Source organism: Glycine max, chromosome 7 (genome assembly GCF_000004515.6).
Source record: "Glycine max cultivar Williams 82 chromosome 7, Glycine_max_v4.0, whole genome shotgun sequence".
NCBI classification, from domain to species: domain Eukaryota; kingdom Viridiplantae; phylum Streptophyta; class Magnoliopsida; order Fabales; family Fabaceae; genus Glycine; species Glycine max.
This window is the reverse complement of record NC_038243.2, coordinates 38,524,825-38,545,682: the sequence shown is the minus strand read 5'-3', so window position 1 is coordinate 38,545,682 and position 20,858 is coordinate 38,524,825. Positions and strand designations below refer to the sequence as shown.

The 20,858-nt window shown below is 35.0% G+C and overlaps 2 protein-coding genes across 2 annotated transcripts; both read right to left on the bottom strand.

Moving 5' to 3' along the window:
• Positions 1 to 1,058: 1,058 nt before the first annotated feature.
• On the bottom strand, positions 1,059 to 2,792 carry LOC100799964 (probable carboxylesterase 12). Its single transcript, XM_003528455.5, has one exon. The coding sequence runs from the start codon at positions 2,383 to 2,385 to the stop codon at positions 1,471 to 1,473; it is 915 nt and encodes a 304-aa protein (XP_003528503.2). The 5' UTR covers positions 2,386 to 2,792; the 3' UTR covers positions 1,059 to 1,470.
• A 712-nt stretch (positions 2,793 to 3,504) lies between these two features.
• On the bottom strand, positions 3,505 to 4,026 carry LOC102660417 (uncharacterized). Its single transcript, XM_006584347.1, has one exon. The coding sequence runs from the start codon at positions 4,024 to 4,026 to the stop codon at positions 3,505 to 3,507; it is 522 nt and encodes a 173-aa protein (XP_006584410.1).
• Between the last annotated feature and the right edge of the window lie 16,832 nt (positions 4,027 to 20,858).

Sequence of the window (20,858 nt, the reverse complement as noted above, 5' to 3'; positions counted from 1 at the left end):
GCACCCAGCAAATTGCTGGTACACCCATCACAACATGCGCAACTTCAATTTTTTCCTTCTGTAAAATTGATACAGATTACGAATATGTAAATCCTATACGGACTAGCAATATCTAGGTCCAATACGGATTGACAATCCATATTTAATCCGTATGAGACACCAATCCGTATTAAACTTACAGATTCAAAATCCATATCAATTTTAGGGAAAAACAAAATTGAAATTGTGCCTGTTATGCTGGTGTACCAGCAATTTATTGGGCACACAAAGAAAAACCCAGGTAACAAAATGAGCTATTCGACTCAATGTGGACTGACCCAATACAGGTGACGGGATCTAATGGATTGGCCCATAAAAGTTTAAATTTAATTTGAACCATGATAGGATTGGTAATTTGGCTTAAAAAATTTATGACCAAGTAAAATCCGTAATGTTCAAATTTCTTTCTTGCAAATTTTTTTTCTATTTTTTTCATAAAATTATAATGTATCATTTTTTTAATCCAAAACAAGATTTGGTTGTAGTTAAAAATCGTCACAATAAACAGAGAATTTGCCACAAATTTTTGAACCTCTATTCTCTAACCTTCTTCAACTTTGTAAAATGAACCATTTTTTTAAAAGATGTAATTAATTAAAGTCTTATATTCAGAAATTTTAGGGATGGAAGTAACACAAGTTCCTTATACTTGGAGCCTAATGTAGTGTTGGGAACATTTGAGCATAGAACTAACAGCCATAGGAAGTCAATAGCGAGTGATTGTAACCAATAGAATGCTAGTTTTAGTGGAAAAATGTGCTAGAATGATGGTTATACACGCATGTTATTGATGGAGTTATATTCATTTTAAAACAACAATAAAATATACTAATATGTCAAAAATCTTCTGGAAGACCCAATATTTTCATACCAATAATACGTCATTGATTGATTTTCTGTATATGAATGGAATATGCGTAAAACAAAACACGAAGACCATTACACTTTACACGGGTGCAATACCAGTTCTACAGTGAAGTATTTTATATAAAAAAATACTACAATAAAACAAATAATACTAACAGAGAGTTTTTTAAAAATATATAAGAATTTGAAATTTTGAAACACAGAACTGACAGAAGCAATTATTCAATATGAAACGACAAACAGAACCTGGACAGATTGAGCGACGCCATTTGCCCATTTCTCTATGCACTTGAATTCTGACGAGAACACAGAACAAGATGATTGAAATTTGGAAACAAAAGTCTGACTTAGTGTATCAGATCAGATGAAGAAGAACACAGAGAGTCACAGACAAAATCACTCCTATAGTTCCTACACAAATTCACGTAACTCCATATCCTTCCAAAGCTAGATAGTACAAAGTACTCACAAAACCGAAGTAATAACGAAAGCATAACAACAACAACAACGTTGATCATATATTATGGCTTCTCAATCTAACTATAATAAAATTAAATGGATTAATCAACAGTGCGCGGGGATTTGCTTGATGAAAGCGACGAACTGCTTAACGAGGTCCACAGATTTATCCTTAGTGGGGTCGAGCAAATGAAACACGTGGTCCTCGCCCTCGAACTCCACCATCTCCGCCTTCCCCATCCACCCACTCTTCCTCAGCGCCTCGTAATAACTGCACCCTCTGTCACGCAGAAAATCCTTCTCCGACACGAAGATCAGCATCCTCGGACATCCCAGTTCCGACAGTTTCGGATCCTGCTGAGAATGTATCTTAAAGTCTTCGAACCCTCCGTAGGTAGGGTATAGATACTCCAGAAGCTCGTCTTTTTTATCGTTCCCGAAGTATGGGTGAAGCAAGACCATGCCTTTGAGGGTTAAATTTCCGAAGCCTTGTGTGGTGCCTCGCATGGCGGTGTTGTGGGCGATGTTGGCTCCAGCGCTGTCGCCGGCGAGGAAGACGGTGCTTAGATCGGCGTGGCAGTTGAGCCAGGGCTCCGGGTCGGAGGCGGCGACCCACTGGAGGACCTCCCAGGCGTCGTCGTATGCGGCGGGGAGGGGGTGCTCTGGGGCGAGGCGGTAGTGGACGGAGGCGACGACGACGTTGGCGGCGGCGGAGAGGGCGTTGAGGTGGTGGTGGTAGGCGGGGTTGTAGGGGGTGCAGACGCAGAAGGCGCCGCCGTGGATGTAGATCAAAAGGGGGAGTTTTTGGGCGGCGGCGGTGGGAGGGAGGTAGAGGCGGACGCCGGCACCGGTTTCGGCGTTGATGGTGACGTCTTTGGATTGGACGGCGGTGCCGGGGTCGGTGCCGGGAGGGGTGGTTTCGGTGCCGAGGAGGCGCTCGACGCGGCCGTCTTTGTAGACGCGGAGGAGGCCGGGGAACTCGCGGACAACCTCGTTGGCAGCGGCGGTTGTTTGGTCCATTGTATTAATGCAACGTAATGATGTGATTGTGATGTGGGAGAAAAGTGTGAGAAAGATGGAGGAGATGGAAGATGTGAGAGAGAGTGTGGTGTGTCATGAATAAAAGAGAAGGAAACGGTTGTTGGGGGAAGACAAGACCATAATGAACGGTTTAACTCCTTCCTGAAGCATACACCAATCCATACGTCTGAATCATCTTGCCTTTGCCAGTGTTAGCGTTACTCACCATTGTTTTAACCGTCAAACAATTAACTTTATTACTACATAGTACTTTAAATTGCACTAGCTACTGCTTCTGTTTCATTTTAATTACAGTTTTAAAGAAGAAAAAAATACTTGTCTTAACAGTTTAAAATCAATAGTGGATGGAAAGGTGTTGAATCTACGTCATTTTAGGCATGGAAGGAGGAAAAAGGGGGAGACTTTTCATAGTATTTAATAATGTGATATATAATATGATGATGAAATATAAAATATTTTTTTTTAATTCAAACTAAATAAAGAAAAAAATATCATATAATAAGTGATTAAAATTTAAATTCTCTCTCATTTTTCTGTCCCACAATCATAAAGAGTCACATCATTTAAAATATCATGTCACCTTTTCTCAAACTTTAACGGAGATCAACATACTTTTACTGGTTTGTATAGAGGTTAAATGTGTTATAATCTCCATCTAAAAATCCCAAATACTGGTTTCCAAAATTATTTCTAACGGATTCTATTACTGCTCACTCTTTCTTTATTCTTAGTGCTATTCTACTTATCCATAGTCACACGGATAAATAGGTCTTCTAATGTTCCTTTTGGGCCTCTCTCACTGGGTCTCATTTTTTATTGCTACCTTCATTTTTGTTGTTGTTGTCCTCATTTCTTATGCTAAAAATACCTTCCTATGAGAAAATCACCTTGTCCTCAAGGTGGTAAAGTTGATGCAGCTTGTCTCATTCCTCCCACGTAGTTTCCTCGGGGGATAGACCACATCATTGAACTAATACCAAGCGGGTCGGGGGATTTGAGGTCTCACCCATTTTGGAAGATAAGATAGACAATGATTCCAACACCGGGTGGTTATCGATAGCATAAGGAGGCAAAGGGTTTGAATCACGAACAAGTGGGTCATGGTGTGGGAAGAGCATCGAACAGTGAAACACAGGGTGGATCTTTGAGTTGCAACCGGAGACAATAAGCTACTTTCCCGATTCGTTCAACAATTTCAGAAGGGTTGTAGAAGCACTTGGCGAGCTTGTTATTATGTGTGACACTAGTAACCGATATTTGGCGATAAGGGCGGAGTTTAACATAGACCCAATGTCCAATACCAAATTCTTCGTCCTTGCGCTTGATATCTGAGTGTTTCTTCATTTTCTCATGGGCTGTGAGGAGGCGACACTTAAGCAATTCATGAATGACCTCTCTTGTGGCGAGCAGGGAATCAACAACCTCATTCGTGGATGACCCCACGATATAGTGAGGTATAGAGGGAGGGGGTTTGCCATAGGTGGCTTCATATTGTGTCTTTCTTGTGTTGGAATGGAACAAAGTGTTACAGGACCACTCCGCAAAGGCCAAGAACTTGTGCCAATAAGTGGGTCGTGGATGAACAAAAGAACAAAGGTGTTGTTCAATCACTTGGTTCATCACCTCTATTTACCCGTCTATCTGAGGGTGATATGCGGTGCTCATCCGCAAAGAGGTGCCGAAAATCTTGAATAATTCATTCCAAAAAGCACCAATGAATATGGGGTCGCGGTCTGAGACTAAGCTTCGTGGAATACCATGAATTTTGTGTGGAAGCAAAGCTTTCCAAGTTTATATTGATGATGCCAAAGACTCAAGTCAAGAATCAAGAGTCAAACAAGTTTCAAGAATCAAAGAGTCGTTCAATCAAGAATCAAGATTCAAGTGAAGTTTCAAGAGAAGACTCAAGATATGCAAGAACTTCAAGAATCATTAAGATAAGTATAATAAGATTTTTTCAAAATATTGAATAGCACAATTTTGATCAAGAGAATTTTTCAAAAAGAAAAATCTTTACCAAAGAGTTTTACTCTTTGGTAATTGATTACCATAAGGCAGTAATCGATTACCAGTAGCCAACATTCTTCTCAAACTGATTTACAAAGCTGTAATCGATTACCATAAGCATGTAATCGATTACCAATGTTTTAAAACGTTAGATTTCAAATTTCAAGAGTCACAACTTGTAATAAAACATTTTCAAATCATTTCAAACTTGTGTAATCGATTACACAATACTTGTAATCGATTACCAGTGTTTCTAAACATTTTGATTTTCAAATTTAAACATGAAGAGTCACATCTATTGATGTGTACTCAATTACACTATGATGGTAATCGATTACCAGTGACTTATTTTGAAAAATAAATTACCAAAAGTCACAATTCTTAAAGTGACTTGTTTCTGAAGATTTTTTCAAAAGTCGTAACCTTTAAGTGACTAGTTTTCAAAAGAGTCACAACTTTTAAAAAGTGACTAGTTTTGAAGAAATTGCCAAGAGTCACAACTTTTAACTTGTTTTTTCAAGAGCCATCAAATGGCTATAAATATGTGGCCATGGCACGAATTTTAAAGAGAGAACTTTCAAATTTCTTTCATTCATCCAAAGCATTCTTCTAAGAGTTTTTGTTTAATACTTTCTTTATTCAAGAAAAGTTCATTGGTCAAAAAATTGTGCTATTCTTTTTCTTCATTCCCTCTTCCTCTTGCCAAAAGATTTCAAAGGACTAACCGCCTGAGAATTCTTTTGATTCTTTCTTTTCCCTTTAAACAAAAGATTTCAAAGGACTAACCGCCTAAGATATCTTTTGTTTTCCCTTACAAAGATTCAAGGGACTAACCGCCTAAGAATTCTTTGTCTTAACACATTGGAGGGTACATCCTTTATGGTACAAGTAGAGGGTACATCTACTTGGGTTGTAATACTGAGAACAAGAGATGGTACATCTCTTGTGGATCAGTTCAAGTGGAGGGTACATCCACATGGTTGTTCAAAGAGAACAAGGGAGGGTACATTCCCTGTGGATCTTTGCATGTAAAGGATTTTACAAGGTTATTGGAAATCTCAAGAACCGGTGGTTGCTTGGGGACTAGATGTAGGCACGAGTTGTTGCCGAACCAGTATAAAAACTTGTGTTTGTTTTCTTCTTCCCTACACTCTTTACTTTTCTGCTGTGTACTTTTTATTTCCACTTTACTTTTGTCTAAGTTATTATTTCTGTTCTTTACTTTCTCATAACTCAGTAGTAAAACCTAATTGAATATAGTAATATTAAGAAGGATAAATTTTTTAATTAGTCAAGACACTTTCATAATTAATTCAATCTCTCTTCTTAATTATTCCGAGGCCACTTGATCCAACATTTTGCAAACTATCTCTAAGAATAGTGTAGCCACTTTGAAAGTCGTGAATTTGGGTGGGAGAGCTCCCAGGTGGACACCTTTCGAAAAATGATCGACCACCACTAAGATAACCGTGAACCCTTGTGAACTTGGAAGGTGTGTGATAAAATCCAAAGACAGATCTTCCCAAACCTCGGACGGAATGGGGAGAGGTTGCAGAAGTCCGGCGGGACGCTAGGAAATGTGTTTGATTTGTTGACAGGTGTGACACTGTCTCACAAAAAGTTTAAAATCACGCCTCATATGATCCCAAATGAAATTGGACTGAAGTCGGTGGAGAGTTTTGGTAACGCCCAGGTGACCTCCAATGGGGCATTATGGAATTCCATTAATAGAGCTTGGATAAAAGGATTAGCAGAATCCAACCATATGCTACCTTTATACATAATCAACCCATTGTGCATCTTGAAGTCCGGGTAGGAAGAAAGGTTAGCCATTGTTGACTGTAACTTCTCTTGGAAGACAGGGTTGTCGGAAAGAGCCTGATGGAGTTGGTCCATGAATACGAAATTCGGTATGGATAGGAGGAACATTTGGATATCTCGGGGCATCTCAATTTGAGATAACGCATCTATGACGACATTAGAAGATCCAGACCGATACTGAATCTTGTACTCGTAGCCAAGCAATATCGAGAGGTAGTATTGTTGCTCTGGGGTCTGAATCACCTAAGACATCAAGTCTTTTAAACTCTGGTGATTTGTGATGATGGTGAATGGATGGCCAAGTAAATAATGTCGCTATTTCCGAATGGTTGTAGTCATAGCATGCAATTCACGCACATAAGTGGAAGCTTGTTGTAGATGGGGGCTGAGCTGTTTGCTAAAGAAAGCTATGGGATGATCTTATTGCATTAGAACGACCCCCATGGCACTGTTGGAGGCGTCTGTTTCCAAAATAAAGGATAAAGAGAAGTCTGGGATGGTCAGGACCGGAGCTTTGGTCATTGTATCCTTAAGACAATCAAAGCTCTTTTGTGATTTCGGTGTCCAAGCGAACTTATCCTTCCACAAAAGTGAAGTGAGATGAGAGGCAATGGATGCATAACCTCTGATGAATTTACGATAGAAGCCGATAAGGCCCTGAAAACCTTGTAATTCCCTTTAAGTGTTGGGTATAGGCCATTCTAGCATTGTAGTGATTTTGGACTATTCAGGTTCTACACCATTACCAAAAATAATGTGGCCTAAGTACTCCATTTTCCTCTGAGAAAACAAGCACTTGGAGCGCTTGAGATAAAATTGCCCTTACAATAAGGTGTCAAAAACCATTTCCAAGTGTTCGAGGTGGGACGGCAAGGTATCGCTATACATAAGAATGTCGTCGAAGAACATCGCAGTGAATTTGCGCAAGAATGGTTGGAGAAGGGAGTTCATTGTTCCCTGGAAGGTCGATGGGGCATTACAGAGACCAAATGGCATTACGCAATACTCATTATGACCTTGGTGGGTGCAGAATGTGGTTTTCTCGATATTGTCGGCCACTATTAAAATTTGGTGAAATCCTTACTGAAGATCAAGTTTGGAAAAGCACGAGGCGTAGCTGAGATCATCTAAGAATTCATCGATTGTCAACATTGGAAAACAATCTTTAATCGTGATTGAATTAAGTGCACGATTGTCAACGCACATTCACCACCTGTCGTCCTTTTTCTTAATAAGCAACACCAGAGAAGAGAACATACTACAATTGGGACGAATGAGGCCTGAATTGAGAAGCTCTGATACTCTTTTCTTGATTTTGACTTTCTGAAAATAAGGATAACCATACGGTCGAACGTTCACTGGGGAGGCTGAAGGATGGAGGGCAATACGGTGGTCTATTTGTCAGGGTGGTGGTAATTGGGTAGGGTGGTTGAAGATGGAAGCAAATTTGTTGAGGATAGATTGGATGGTGGGTATTGGGTGAATGGGTTCTAAAGGTGGTTCGAATTTGGGTATCAATATTACAGACAAATGTAATAGGGCTGAAGTAGAGTGGTTTTGAAGGGAAACCTATTGAGTTGAAATGTAAATGGGCCCACATGCAACGTCCACTTGAAGTTCCACTGGAAGTCCCAGATGGGTGAACTGCATAGTGAAAATGGTGTAGTGAGTAATAATTGGGCCCAAGATCTTTAGCCACTCTACACCTAAAATGACATCAGGTCCGCTTATAGGAAGCACGTGGAGGGCCACCGTGAATGTGTGACCTTGAAGATACAGGATGGTGGCGGGGAAAAACTAGCGGTAGTCGAACACAAAGCCGTTGCCAACCATAACGCGCAAAGGAGATGTCTCTTGAGTGGGGAGGTTCAAGAATCGAACCACTCTGGGTTGTATGAATTTATGAGTACTCCCGCTATCAGTCAACATCGTTAAACGAGCATGGTTGATTGAGCCATGAATCTGAAATGTCTCGAGCGTCGTTAGGCTGGAGAGGGCATTAAGGCTGATGTGGGAAAGGTAGGGGTTGGTTTGAGTTCAAATTTGGGGCTTAAGGGTTCTGGTGGAGAGGAAATAGGCGAGGGATCTGGGTCAAGTTGGCAATAAAAAGGAGAATACGACCTTTGCATCTATGGTTCGAGTTTCACTTCTCGTCGCAATTGTAACAAAGGCCTTTCTTGCGACAGAAGGCTATTTCATCAGGGGTACAGTGAACAAACGAGGGTTTGGAAGTAGAGGGAGAAGGGAAAGTGGTGGTGTGTGGTGTGGTTGGCCGGGAAGGATGGAGGACGTTGGCCGCATCGTCGGTCCAATAACTTATCTTCCTGGAGTTTCGCAAGCGCAGTGACCTGGGGTAGAGAAATAGGTTGCAACGCCTAAACCTCGCAGCGTAAGTTTGGCAATAAGCCAAAAATAAAACAACTCAGCAGGAATGAAGGTGGTAGGCCGATGATTCGATTGGCAAGCCTTTTGAACTCTGTCATATAATCATTGATAGAACCGTGTTGAGAGAGTTTAAAGAGTACCCCATTCGGGTGGTCATAGAATGACGGTGCAAACCATGATTCCAAAGCCTGAAGAAGGTCATTCCAAGATGTGATGAATCTGTTACGGAAGTGTGATTCGTTCCTCTTCCGATGTCCCTTGGTAATCAAAAAATTGTGTAGCCTTGAAGATTTAACCCATAGGATCGTGTCCATCGAATATGAGGATTTTGAGCTTGACGTGAGGTTAGGTTGGGGGAGAGGGGGAATTAGAAGAGGTTTGTAAGGTGGCGAGGTCGTTCAGGCAGTCAAGGATCGTGTCAACTTTGTAGAAGCAAAGCTTCCAAGATTATTTTGATGATGCCAAATATTATTAAAGATCCATTCAAACAAGATTAAAGAATCAAGAAGATTCAAGTGAAGATTCAAGAGAAGACTCAAGATATGCAAGAGCCTAAAAAAAACATCAAGGTAAGTTAAAAAGAATTTTTCAGAGAAAAGATTGAACAACACAAAATTGTCCAAGAGAATTTTTCAAGAAATATCTTTTACCAGAGTTTTTACTCTCTGGTAATCGATTACCATAAGGTAGTAATCGATTACCAGAAGCCCAAAACATTTTATAACTGATTTACAAAGTAGTAATCGATTACCATGGGCATGTAATCGATTACCATTGTCTTGTAATGTTCAAAAATATTTTTAAAATAGTGTAATCGATTATCAGTGGTTTTTGAATGTTGGATTTCAAACCTCAACATCAAGAGCCAGAACTTTTACTAGTGGCTGGTTTTGAAAAATTGCCAAAAGTCACAATTTTTAAAGTGACTGGTTTTGAAGAAATTGCCAAGAGTAACAACTTTTTTAAAGTGACTGGTTTTGAAGAAATCGCCAAAAGTCACAACTTTTAACATGGTTTCTTCAAGAGCCATCAAATGGCTATAAATATGTGACCATGGCACGAATTTAAAAAAGATAATTCTGAACATCTTTCTAAGAGTTTTTTTTTCAACACTTGCTTTGTCAAGAAAAGTTCATTGGGCAAAAACTTGTGTTATTCTATTTTCTTCTTCTCCTCTATTCTTACAAAAAGTTTTTCAAGAGACTTACTCTTGATGACTGTTTTCAAGAGAAGGTCTTCTTAATTGCAAACACTGAACACAAGGGACCAACGTTCCTTGGATTCATTGCAAGAAGCAAGATTTGCTTCTTGGTTGATTACTGGACACAAAAGACCAACGTCTTTTGGGTTCATTGCAAGAAGTGAGTATAACTTCTTGGTTGTTATCATTGGACACAAAGGACCAACGTTCCTTGGGGTTCATTGCAAGAAGTGGGAATAACTTTTTGGTTATAATCACTGAACACAAAGGAGGGAAGTCCTTTGTGGTTCATTGCTTGTAAAGGATTTTACAAGGATAGTGAAAATTTCAAACAGGTTGTTTGGGGATTGGACGTAGGCATAGGTTGTGGCCGAACCAGTATAAATCCGGTTTTGCATTTCCTTAATCTCTTTTACTTTCTGTTGTGTTTATATTTCTTTAAGGTTACTTTTCTTTATTTGTTATTCAAGTAACTAATAATTAAAGAAGTAATTAAATCTAGGGAATATCTAAGTAAGGAAAATTTTTAATTAGAAATAGTCAACAAAATCTTAATTCACCCTCCCCCCTCCCCCCTTCTTAAAATTTCTGAGGTCACTTTTCCAACAAACTCTATTGGCGAGGTCAGTGTGTTTGTCAGAAAATGAGTCATGGTGGAAGGTTAAACGTGAAATGGTGTCTTTGAGGCAGTCGGTGATGGTCTTACGGGTGGCATGGTCGGCCATGGCAGATTTGACCAAATGATAGGAGCAGAGGGATGAGATCCTTGATTTAAAGGATAAGGTGATCTCCTTTTACACTAATGAATACTACTGAAATTCTTTTTCTATCTTTTCATTCCATGCAAGGTCCATTTCTACAAAAATCATTAACTATCTGGTAGTGGAAATCATAGTGCACTAACAAATTCCTAATAGAATGGTTTCTAGAATCTAACTAATTTTGTTACAACTCACTTTTTATTCTTAGTGTTATTCTACTTATGCATAGTCACTCAAATAAGTGGGTCTTGTGATGTTCATTTTGGGCCTCCCTTTGTGGGTCTTATCTTTGTTCCTGCCTTCATTTCTTTTGTTGTTGTTGTCTTCATTTATGTTGCTAACATTCTTCATCCTATACATCTTGGTTGCTATTGTCCCCTTCATCAATTGCCTCAACAATGTCTTTTCCTCCGTGAGGTTCCTACTGTTGCCACCGAAGACAACAAAGAGGCCAAGTACTCCAGCGTTGGCGCACTTTATCTGTTGGTTTACGGCTTCATACCCCACTCCATCTGTAAGAATTAATATCTTAAACATATGATTTATGTAGGAATTAATAAATAAATAAATAATGACTAAATTGTAATTAAATTAAATTAAAACAGTTTCGATTTGAGTAGTGATTATAAAAGGATTAATTCTTTTCCTGATAAAAAAATATTTTTTAAAAAAACTTCTAGTCATTATGAATGTAAAGAGACAAAAAAATAGTTAAAAAAACAAAATTTTGTTTATATCATCTTTTCAAGAAATCAAAATGTACTGAACAAAAGTCCTACTAAAGAGAAAGATACATGATATTTATCTATTATTTATGAGAATCATATATTTGTAACATTTTATTGGTTTGCTTACATTGATATCTCAAGTGTTTGACGCTATCATGCTTTGCCGTTTTGGAGATCTCACTTCTCTGTTCCTACTCCATTGCCCAATTCAGGGTGGGGAACGGCGTTGAGGGGTAGCGGGTCAATGAATCGTTGCTTCAGAATTGGGAGAAGGAAAACAAAAGAATAGCGGTGACAAAGAAGATCGTGCCGATGGTGGGTGAGCGTGACCTTTTGGATCTTGTTACTGTGAGGTGTGATGCGGGGATAGAACAACTCAACAAGTTTCGTATTAAAGAAGAGACAGTAACATCTTTAACCAGTATTTGGGGGGTATAGAAGAAATAACGTTTATTAAAAAAATTGTCTTTATTAAATGACGTGATTCAGAGTTGATACTTCATCAAGAATATATTAACGAGAATCTAATTAATTTTGTCAAAAATAAATTTATATCAAACTAGTTAATGAAATTTTTTAAGAATAATTTATCAAAAAAATATATGTATTAGGTAACAAGTTAGACTTTCTAATAACAATTAATAATGTTACCATCATTGTTGCACCATCAGTTAATGTTATTATTACTTTATATTAAAGGCCAAACTAAAATAAAAAAAAAAATAAGTATTATATTTTTACAAAAACCAAAATATTATTTAAACGATAATTTTATTAGCATGACTTTATATAAAGTTTAACTTGCTTAATATTTAAAAATATGATAAAATATATTTTTGACCTCTTACTTTAGATCAATCATCAATTTAGTCCTCATACTTTAAAGCTGATATGTTAGTTCCTGTAGTTTAAAAATAAAAATTGATAAACAGCACGAAGTTTTTGTTGTCCGAAAGTTACGAAAGGTTAATTGTTATTTTATTGGACAACGATACTTATTTCATCTCTCCTATAAAAGGTTATGCACATGCTTATTGGTTGATTTAGAATTCGTGTGTTTCCGTGCAAGAGTTTTTCGTTAGATATAACATTGCTTTTAAAATACGTCGATTTAGTTAAGTTTGAGCAAAATTTGAATACAATTTTTTGGAGTTTTAAACCATCAAAATTCATTTAGACCACCACAAGTCACAACAAAAACGAACAAACGGGGTTCACATACAGCCACTTAATACACATATTTTTAAAGTATAAGATCTAAAACATCATTATAAAAGTATACGGACTAAATCCATAATTAATAAAAAAATATAAGGAAAAAAACATATTTTACTTTTAAAAGTAAATAGATTTATGAATTTAATAAATTTTAAAAATAATATAATACCTAATTTTTTTATTTATATTATTTTAAATAGGTCAAAATGTTAAATTTAAAAGACTTTTTGAATGACTCAATCTTAACCTTTTTAGTCAAATGAACTTTTATTAAAGTCTTGACTTGATTTATTTTTTAAAAAAAGAACCTCCTCTGATTTGGTCTAATGTAGGTTAACCATAAACTCCTATCAAATAGTGTGATCTATTTTTATGCCTAATGATACGTGTCAATCTTTAAATTTAAAGTAATATATGTTAATTAAAGTTAATAGTAAATTAGATAGCTAAACAAAAATCTTTTAAAATAATCACTATCAAAATCAATAAATTTATTATATATATCAATCTTGATTGAATGATAATATTATAATAATATATTTTAATTGTATTTAATAGTAAATTGTATGGCTAAACAGGTAAAAGTACTTATTTTTGGGCTTTGATAACGACACCCTCTTTGTTATTAAGTATACTAAAACAAGTTTTTGTTTTGCATCGTGAAGTTATACAAAATAAAACTAATTTAACAGATTTGATTGTTATAATTTTTAAAATTTTAAAAATATAAAATAATTAGTTTAATAGTTAAATAATTTTAATTATAATATGTTACTAAATAAACATAACCAAAAAGATCCAAATGGACACAACTACCCCTTATCAAGCACCCCTGCAGCAGCATGCAACCAGACACATATCAGCGAGGCACATTCCCACCAAAATGGTGAAACCACTGTCACCAACAACAACGTTTGAAAGGTAATAGTAGAGAATATAAAAGATAAGGGTTTCAATGGAGAAGCCACTCAAGCCAGAAGCAGAGAATGTTCCCAATGTCACCCATTGCTTCATTTTCGGCAACATCACCTTTGATACTTGTTGCATTGATCGATGACCTCGTCGACCTCCTCATTCACTACGACCATAGTTGCTTCATCCCCATTGATGCCTCCACATTTTCATTGACATCAAAATCAGCGTCCCCCACTTCGTCCACATCGTCAACTTAAACAAAACCCTTGTCATCGACATCAAATGCTCTCTAAATGACTCCCTCTTCTCCGCTGAGGAAGGGTGGGTCAATGTGGTGGCGACGCAGTTCAGATCATAAGGTCCCAAATGTGAAAATGATGAGGTCCCAGATTATGATAAAGGGAAAACTGAAAATGGAACAAGGGTTGTCTCTCTCTATATATTATTTTAATTTAAATCAATAAACTAAATTATTAAATCATATAAGTTAATTAATTATTTAATTGATTAAAGTTTCTTGCACTAAATATTTCAAAAAAAAATTATTGCTTTTTCATTATTTAAAAATATTGTCATTAATAAATTATATATATATATATTAAAATTAAAGTATTATTTACAAATACAAATATTTTGTAACTTATTTAGGTATGAATTTTAAGTTGTGAGTATGTAATTGTATTAAATACGTAGAGATAATTTGTTGTTGATAAGAAACCTACAAAGCTTGAGTAGTATTTCCTCTTGTAGAAGATATGTATAGTCTATTGGGGATGAATGATTTCAGAATAAAAATTATAATTACTTGAAAAAATTATTACTGCATCAAGTTTAATGAATATTTTATGTTTAAATTATATAAGAATCGAATTTAAATAAATATAATTAAAAATGAGTAAATAATTATGTCTTTTGAACAAATATATGAAAAAATCTCACATATAACACCTCCGATGAATTTAATTGAGTAATATTCTTCATTTTATTATATATTTCTAACGATTTATTTTTTTAAAGGTATATCAATCAATTTGTATGATTTGAGTTACTGGAATTGTTGATTGATTTAAATTTCCTGAACCAATTGCTCATAAAAAAATTAACATATTTAACGTATTTAATATTTACATGATTGGTTAAAAAATATTTGCTTTGTTTGTTCAACAATCTTTTAATATTTATGAAAATTGTTAGTAATTAATTTTCGGTAGCCTTGAAACCGATTGGTTCAAGTGGGTGGAGATCGTGAATTGGGCTGAAAATATGTCAAAGCCCAAGAGGATGATTAATGAAAATTATTTTCTTAATCTAAAAAGGGAGCTGAAATCATAGAAGAATCGGTCAAAGTGAATCAAGAAGTGGGGGTTAGTAGAAGCCTAAAATCTAGGAAGCACTTGGATAATGGGGAAAACTGTGGTGCTTTTAAGTTTTATTTTATCATTTTTCACACTTCTTTCTCTTCATCTGCACCAAACATTTTTTCCAGTAGTTTGAAAGCCCGTAGTTGAGAAACAAATTTTCCTTCTTAACATCAGTCACTTGACTCTTTATACACCGAATGTTTTGTTTGCGATAATAATCAAAATTGAATACTTTCCTAATTATGTCATTTTTTTTCTTTTTTTTAACATAGTAATGAATAATGAGACTCCTACTCCCAATTTTTGGGATATGAGTGGAAGGAAGACAAAAATGGTGAGGAAAAAAAATAAAGCAAGACAGGAAATTTAATATACAAATGAGGTGATGATGAAAATTAAAAGAGGGAGACAGAAAGATATAAGGGAAAAAAAGGTATGAATATGATGGAAAAGAAGTTGAATGTATCTTTAATAATTTTATTTTCATTTATTTTAATTAGATTTTAATTCATAATTTTTTTTATAAGTTTAAATAAACAAGACCAACAGGGGTTTGGAGAATATTTTAAGCATGTTGTCAGATGTTGCTGATATGATTTAACCGCAAGTCCATGATCGTTGTCAAACAATAAATATCAAAGACACAAAGATAAACATTTTTGGACTTAACAATTACAACCAAAAATCTAAACAACTGGGAAAATTTAGAGATTTGATTAAAAAGATAAAAATAAAAAATAATGAAAATATAATTAAGATGAAATACAAATTTGGGAAGATTCGAGATTTCATACCAAGACATTTGTTTAATTAATATACCAATTCGAGGTTATTTTTATTTTTTAATGACAAATTAATCTAAAGTAATATTCTTTCTCTTTCAAAAAATGAAAATATATCTAATTAAATTTACTCCATACTAACTTGGTGACCATGTTCAATCTGTTAACTCTTTTTTTTAGACTGCTTGGATATATTTTCTTAATGTTATTAGCCGATCAGGGAGATTTATTATATCCTATTTTTATATTAACGTTACAAAATCTTTTTTTGCACGTTATGCCATGGTGGTTGGTTCAAACTTTGATTTGTTAAGGTTGTTTTTATTTTATGCACGTTGGAAGAGCCTTAACAAAGTGTGGCCGTTTTCAGTTTTCAATTTAAGCTACTCAACGTGTATATATATATATATATATATATATATATATATATATATTAAATTTCCTTTCATCTTGTTCTTATAAACTATCTTTAAGAAAAGGAGCATTAATAGTTAGAAGGGTTGGAAATCTTTTCATTGCACATGATGAGGACAATAAGTTATTGTATCTTGGGAAAAAAGTACATTCAAAGTCTCTCACCAGTTGTGAGGATGTTTTCTTTTTAAGGATAGTTTTTGCGTGTACCAACGAGTGCACCAACGTGTTGTTAGCACAGTCAAAGTCTCTTATTAGTAGTGAAGATGTTTTCTCTTTAAGGATAACTCTTGTATGCTTCAACCCAAGCTATTTAAAAAAAATTCTCCTTTGCATTTTATTTTTCTTTGTGCTTTTCGTGTGTTTAATTGTGCATTATTTTTCTTCGATACAGTTCAAATTGATGATACCAAAACTTCTGCCACTGATGGTATAAAATCTTCTACCACTAAGAATGATGTTGCTAATGAAGACATTTTATGTCATGGACACATTTTAAATGCTTTGGCTGATAACATTTATAAGATTTTTTGTCTTACTAAAACTTCTGTTGATCTATGGGAAGCACTTGAATTCAAATATGGATTTGCTGAAAATTGTTTAAGTTAATACTCTTGTGAAAAAATGATTGAGTTTCAAATGGTTGATGGAAAACCTATTTCAAATCAGATCCTTGAATTTGAAAACATTATTGATGACATGAAATTGAAAGAAATTGTTTTGCCTAAGGTCATGCTGGTGGCTTTCATGATTTCAAAATTGTCTCCTTCATGGACTGGTTTTTCTCGAAGTATGAAACATAAACATGAAAGTTTCACCTTTGATGATTTGATAGTTTATCTTCACATTAAGGATAAACATTGTTTTTCTCAAAAAAATTTGCAAAAATCTAATTCTCAGCATAAGGCTTGCCTTGTTGAAAGCTCTAGTAAACTAACTCTAAGTTCTTAAATGGGTTTAACCAAAAAAAAAAATTTGGTAGAAATCCTCATTTTTCTAAAAATAAGAACAATGCTTTTAGTAACAACAATAAGCCTAAGGATAAAAATGAGGGGAATGAAGTTTCTTACTTTGTTTGTGGGCGAGCTAATCATTTGGCCAAGAACTATTTTTAACGTCGCCTCTAACCTATGTATTCCCCTAAACCTTAGGCCAATGTTGTTACCATTGGTGTTGCCTCTGATTCCTTCTCTAACAAGTACCATGTCACTAGCCCTGGGTTAAATTGTGTTTTTAACTCAAATGATTGGTTTATAGACTTTGGGGCTAATGTTCATTTGTGTGCTGATAAAAAATTATTTTCGTCATATCAGGAATTAACCACACTGTGAGCATGGGGAATTTTCTTCAGGGAATTGGTTGTCTTCAGGAAATTTTCTTGTTTTAGATGTAGTTTATCATGTTTCTAATATTAGAAAAAAATTTAATAAGTACTTCTTTGTTAGTTCAACAAGGGTACAATGTTGTTTTTGAGTCCAATAGAGTTGTTATGACTAAACATGGTGTTTTATTGGCGAAGGCTACATTTGTGATGGCTTGTTTAAGTTAAATCTTATGCCTTTTCTACTAATAAAAAAAATAGCATTTATTCTTTTGTTGCAAATGTTGAATGCTCTAATATATGGCATGTTAGGCTTGAACATGTGAATTTGAATTCTATCAAAAGGATGATGTCTCTTAATCTTATTCTTAAAGCTTCTTTTGATTTGAAACAAAAGTGTGAACCATGTATTCAACCAAAGCAACCAAGAAAGGTTTTTACTACATGTATTGAAAGAAAAACTAACTTGTTTGAATTGGTTCATAGTGATGTATGTGATAGTAATGATGTGTTAACACGTGGTGGTAGGAGATACTTCATTACTTTCATTGATGATTTCTCCAAATATTACTATGTGTATTTAGTTAATCACAAAAGTGAGTTGTTTGATAAGTTCAAAGTATATAAAATAGAAGTAGAAAATAAATTAAAAATTAAAATTAAAATTCTACATTTTGATAAAGGTGGAAAACTCATATCTTTAGATATGAGTAATTTTGTGAATGTTATGCTTGTAAGTTATGATTAGCCTAAGGATCATGATAGACAGTGGCTTAGGAAACAAGACTTACCACATGAGCGTACTCCATCACCTCCGCCACAGCAAGATGCTTCCTCTGCTCTCATGAATGAAGTCCTTTCTGAACTCTGTGGGCTTCGAGCATTCGTTGGTGATTGTTTCGATGCCATGGATGGTCGCCTGGATGCCATGGATGCACGTTTCGCAGGAATGGACACCCGCATCACTCATCATGAAGACGATATGGGTTTCATTCGCCATTGTTTTGATCCCCCGGCTGACCCATAGTTCTTTTTACTATTTACTCGAGTTTGCTATTTCAGCCGTGTATTCTGGCTTTTATTGCTTTCGTTATTGTTTTATTAGACTTTTAATATGGTTGGACATTTCTCGACTCTGTGTTTGATTACTTTTAGAACTTTGCATTGGTTGTTTAAGACTTTGTATTGGTTTGTTTTGGTTTATGAATGTCTTTGTTTTGATATTCTTTGTATTACTTAGTTCTTTTTGGCTTTTTGATGTTGCCAAAGGGGGAGAGAACAAGAACATGGGTAGTTAGAAATTATTAGAATTTATCAACTTAGGCATAAATTCCAAAAGATGGGGGGAGTAAGGGTTGTGTGTACGCATTATCAAATTGTATGTTAGTTCATCTTGATTTCAGGATAATTGTCATCATAAAAAAGGGGGAGATTGTAGAAGCAAAAATATTTTGATGTTTTGATGATGCCAAAGGAACGTGCTTCTCAAGTTTTATTCAAAACAAGAATCCAAGATATCCAAGAAATTCAAGAAATATGATCAAGATAATTCCTAGAGTTTTAGGAAGAAAATTCCAAGTTGAAACAACAAAAGGTATGGCCAAAGGATTTAACTTAAAATGTTTTTTAAAGAGTTTTACTTTCTGCTAATCAATTACTCGTGGCCAATGTGCCTTCTGAAAATATTTTAAATGTTTTTAGAAAGCATGTAATCGATTACACATGGATTGTAATCGATTACCAGTGATTTGGAACGTTTTAAATGTTTTTAGAAAGCATGTAATCGATTACACATGGATTGTAATCGATTACCAGTGATTTGGAACGTTTTAAAACAACCATAAGAAATTTGATTTTAAATTTCAAGTTGTGTAATCAATTACAGTAAGTTGGTAATCGATTACCAATGTTTAAATATTCAAATTTCAAATGAGAAAAGTCATAATTCTTCAGAAGTAACTGTGCTATCGATTACACCATTATTGTAATCAATTACCAGCGAGGATTTTCGAATATAACTCCCAACAGTCACATATTTTTTCAAATGTTTTTGAATGACCATCAAAGGCCTATATATAGGGATATGAAAATTCTTTAGATTTTTTACTGACCAAAAAGTCTTACACTCTCAAAAGATTAAATTGTCTTATCTTCTAAAAATTCCTTGGTCAAAACACTTGCAATTCAATAAGGAATTATTTGAGCACTTCATTGTACTATCTTTCTCTTACAAGAGAGAATTCTTCTTCTCTTTCTTCTTACTCAAGAAAAGTGATTAAGGGACCGAGGGTCTCTTGTTGTAAAGTGATCTGAACACAAAGGAAGGGTTGTCCTTGTGTGGTTCAGAACTTGTAAAGGGTTTTTACAAGATAGTGGAACTCTCAAACGGGTTGTTTGGGGACTGGATGTAGGCACAAGAATGTGGCTGAACTAGTATAAAACTAAGTTTGCATTTTCTCTTTCCTTAAACTCCTTTATTTATTGTTATTTATCTTTTGCATTAAGGAAAATTAGTCTGAATTGAATTATAGTAATTCATAAAAAGGGAATATCGACATTGTCTTTAAAGAAGGATAAAATTTCAATTAGGGAAATAGTTTGTGATATCTTAATTCAACCCTCCTTCTTAAGATATCTGAGGCCACTTGTCTAACAAGAGCCTCTTTGAGAGAGAAGATAAATAACTTGGAAAGTCTCTATCCTCAAGTTTGAGTGAGTCACCGTAGAGTGAGTCAATTTTATAAACGCATCCTTGTAACCCTACTATTCTTTTGTATAGTGGAAGAATCTCCATATTGGAGAATTATAATCGTGTGCTCTCATTACTACCTTTAATTACTAAGTGTCTATCTTAACTTCACGAAGTAGAAAAGTCTGAGTTTTTCCAACGTGATGCATCCAATTTGGGAGCAGCAGGCTGCAAAATTAAATAAACATGTCATCGCTGTTAACAAAGTATATATAGCATACAAATGAAAGGAAGAAAACTTATTTACTCAATCAATATTACAAATCCAATTAAGGAATTTCATCGAATAGGTTTGGAGCAGCAAAGCAAAGGCATATAGAAAAAGAGCTGGTGAAAAAAAAACTCATTCCAAGAAATTGCAAAATACATATGAATGATAGAAGATAGAAGGAATGACAATTTTATCAATTGAGATGAGAGCTCGTTGAGAGAACTACATAGAATGTGGGAGGAGAAAAGAGGTGTGTCTTGTGGTGATTTGCTGGTGAAGATGAAGCAATGATTTGAACTACACATTTGAGTTCTAAAGATGGTTGGTGTCTTGCACTTTTGCTAAAGAAAGCAATATTCTATGGGCCTATGGGGAGTGTAGAAGATGTTTGAAATGAATTTTGGATTTTCAACTTTAAAATTGTTTAAAAAAGAAAGTGGGTTTCAGATTTTATAAGTGGGTATAAATTAATGGATGTGGTAAAAGATTTGATCCATTAAAAATAATTAAAATGGATTGGACTAGATCAATTGTTGGATCAGATTTGGATACTAGATTTTTTTGTCGAGGCCTACTCC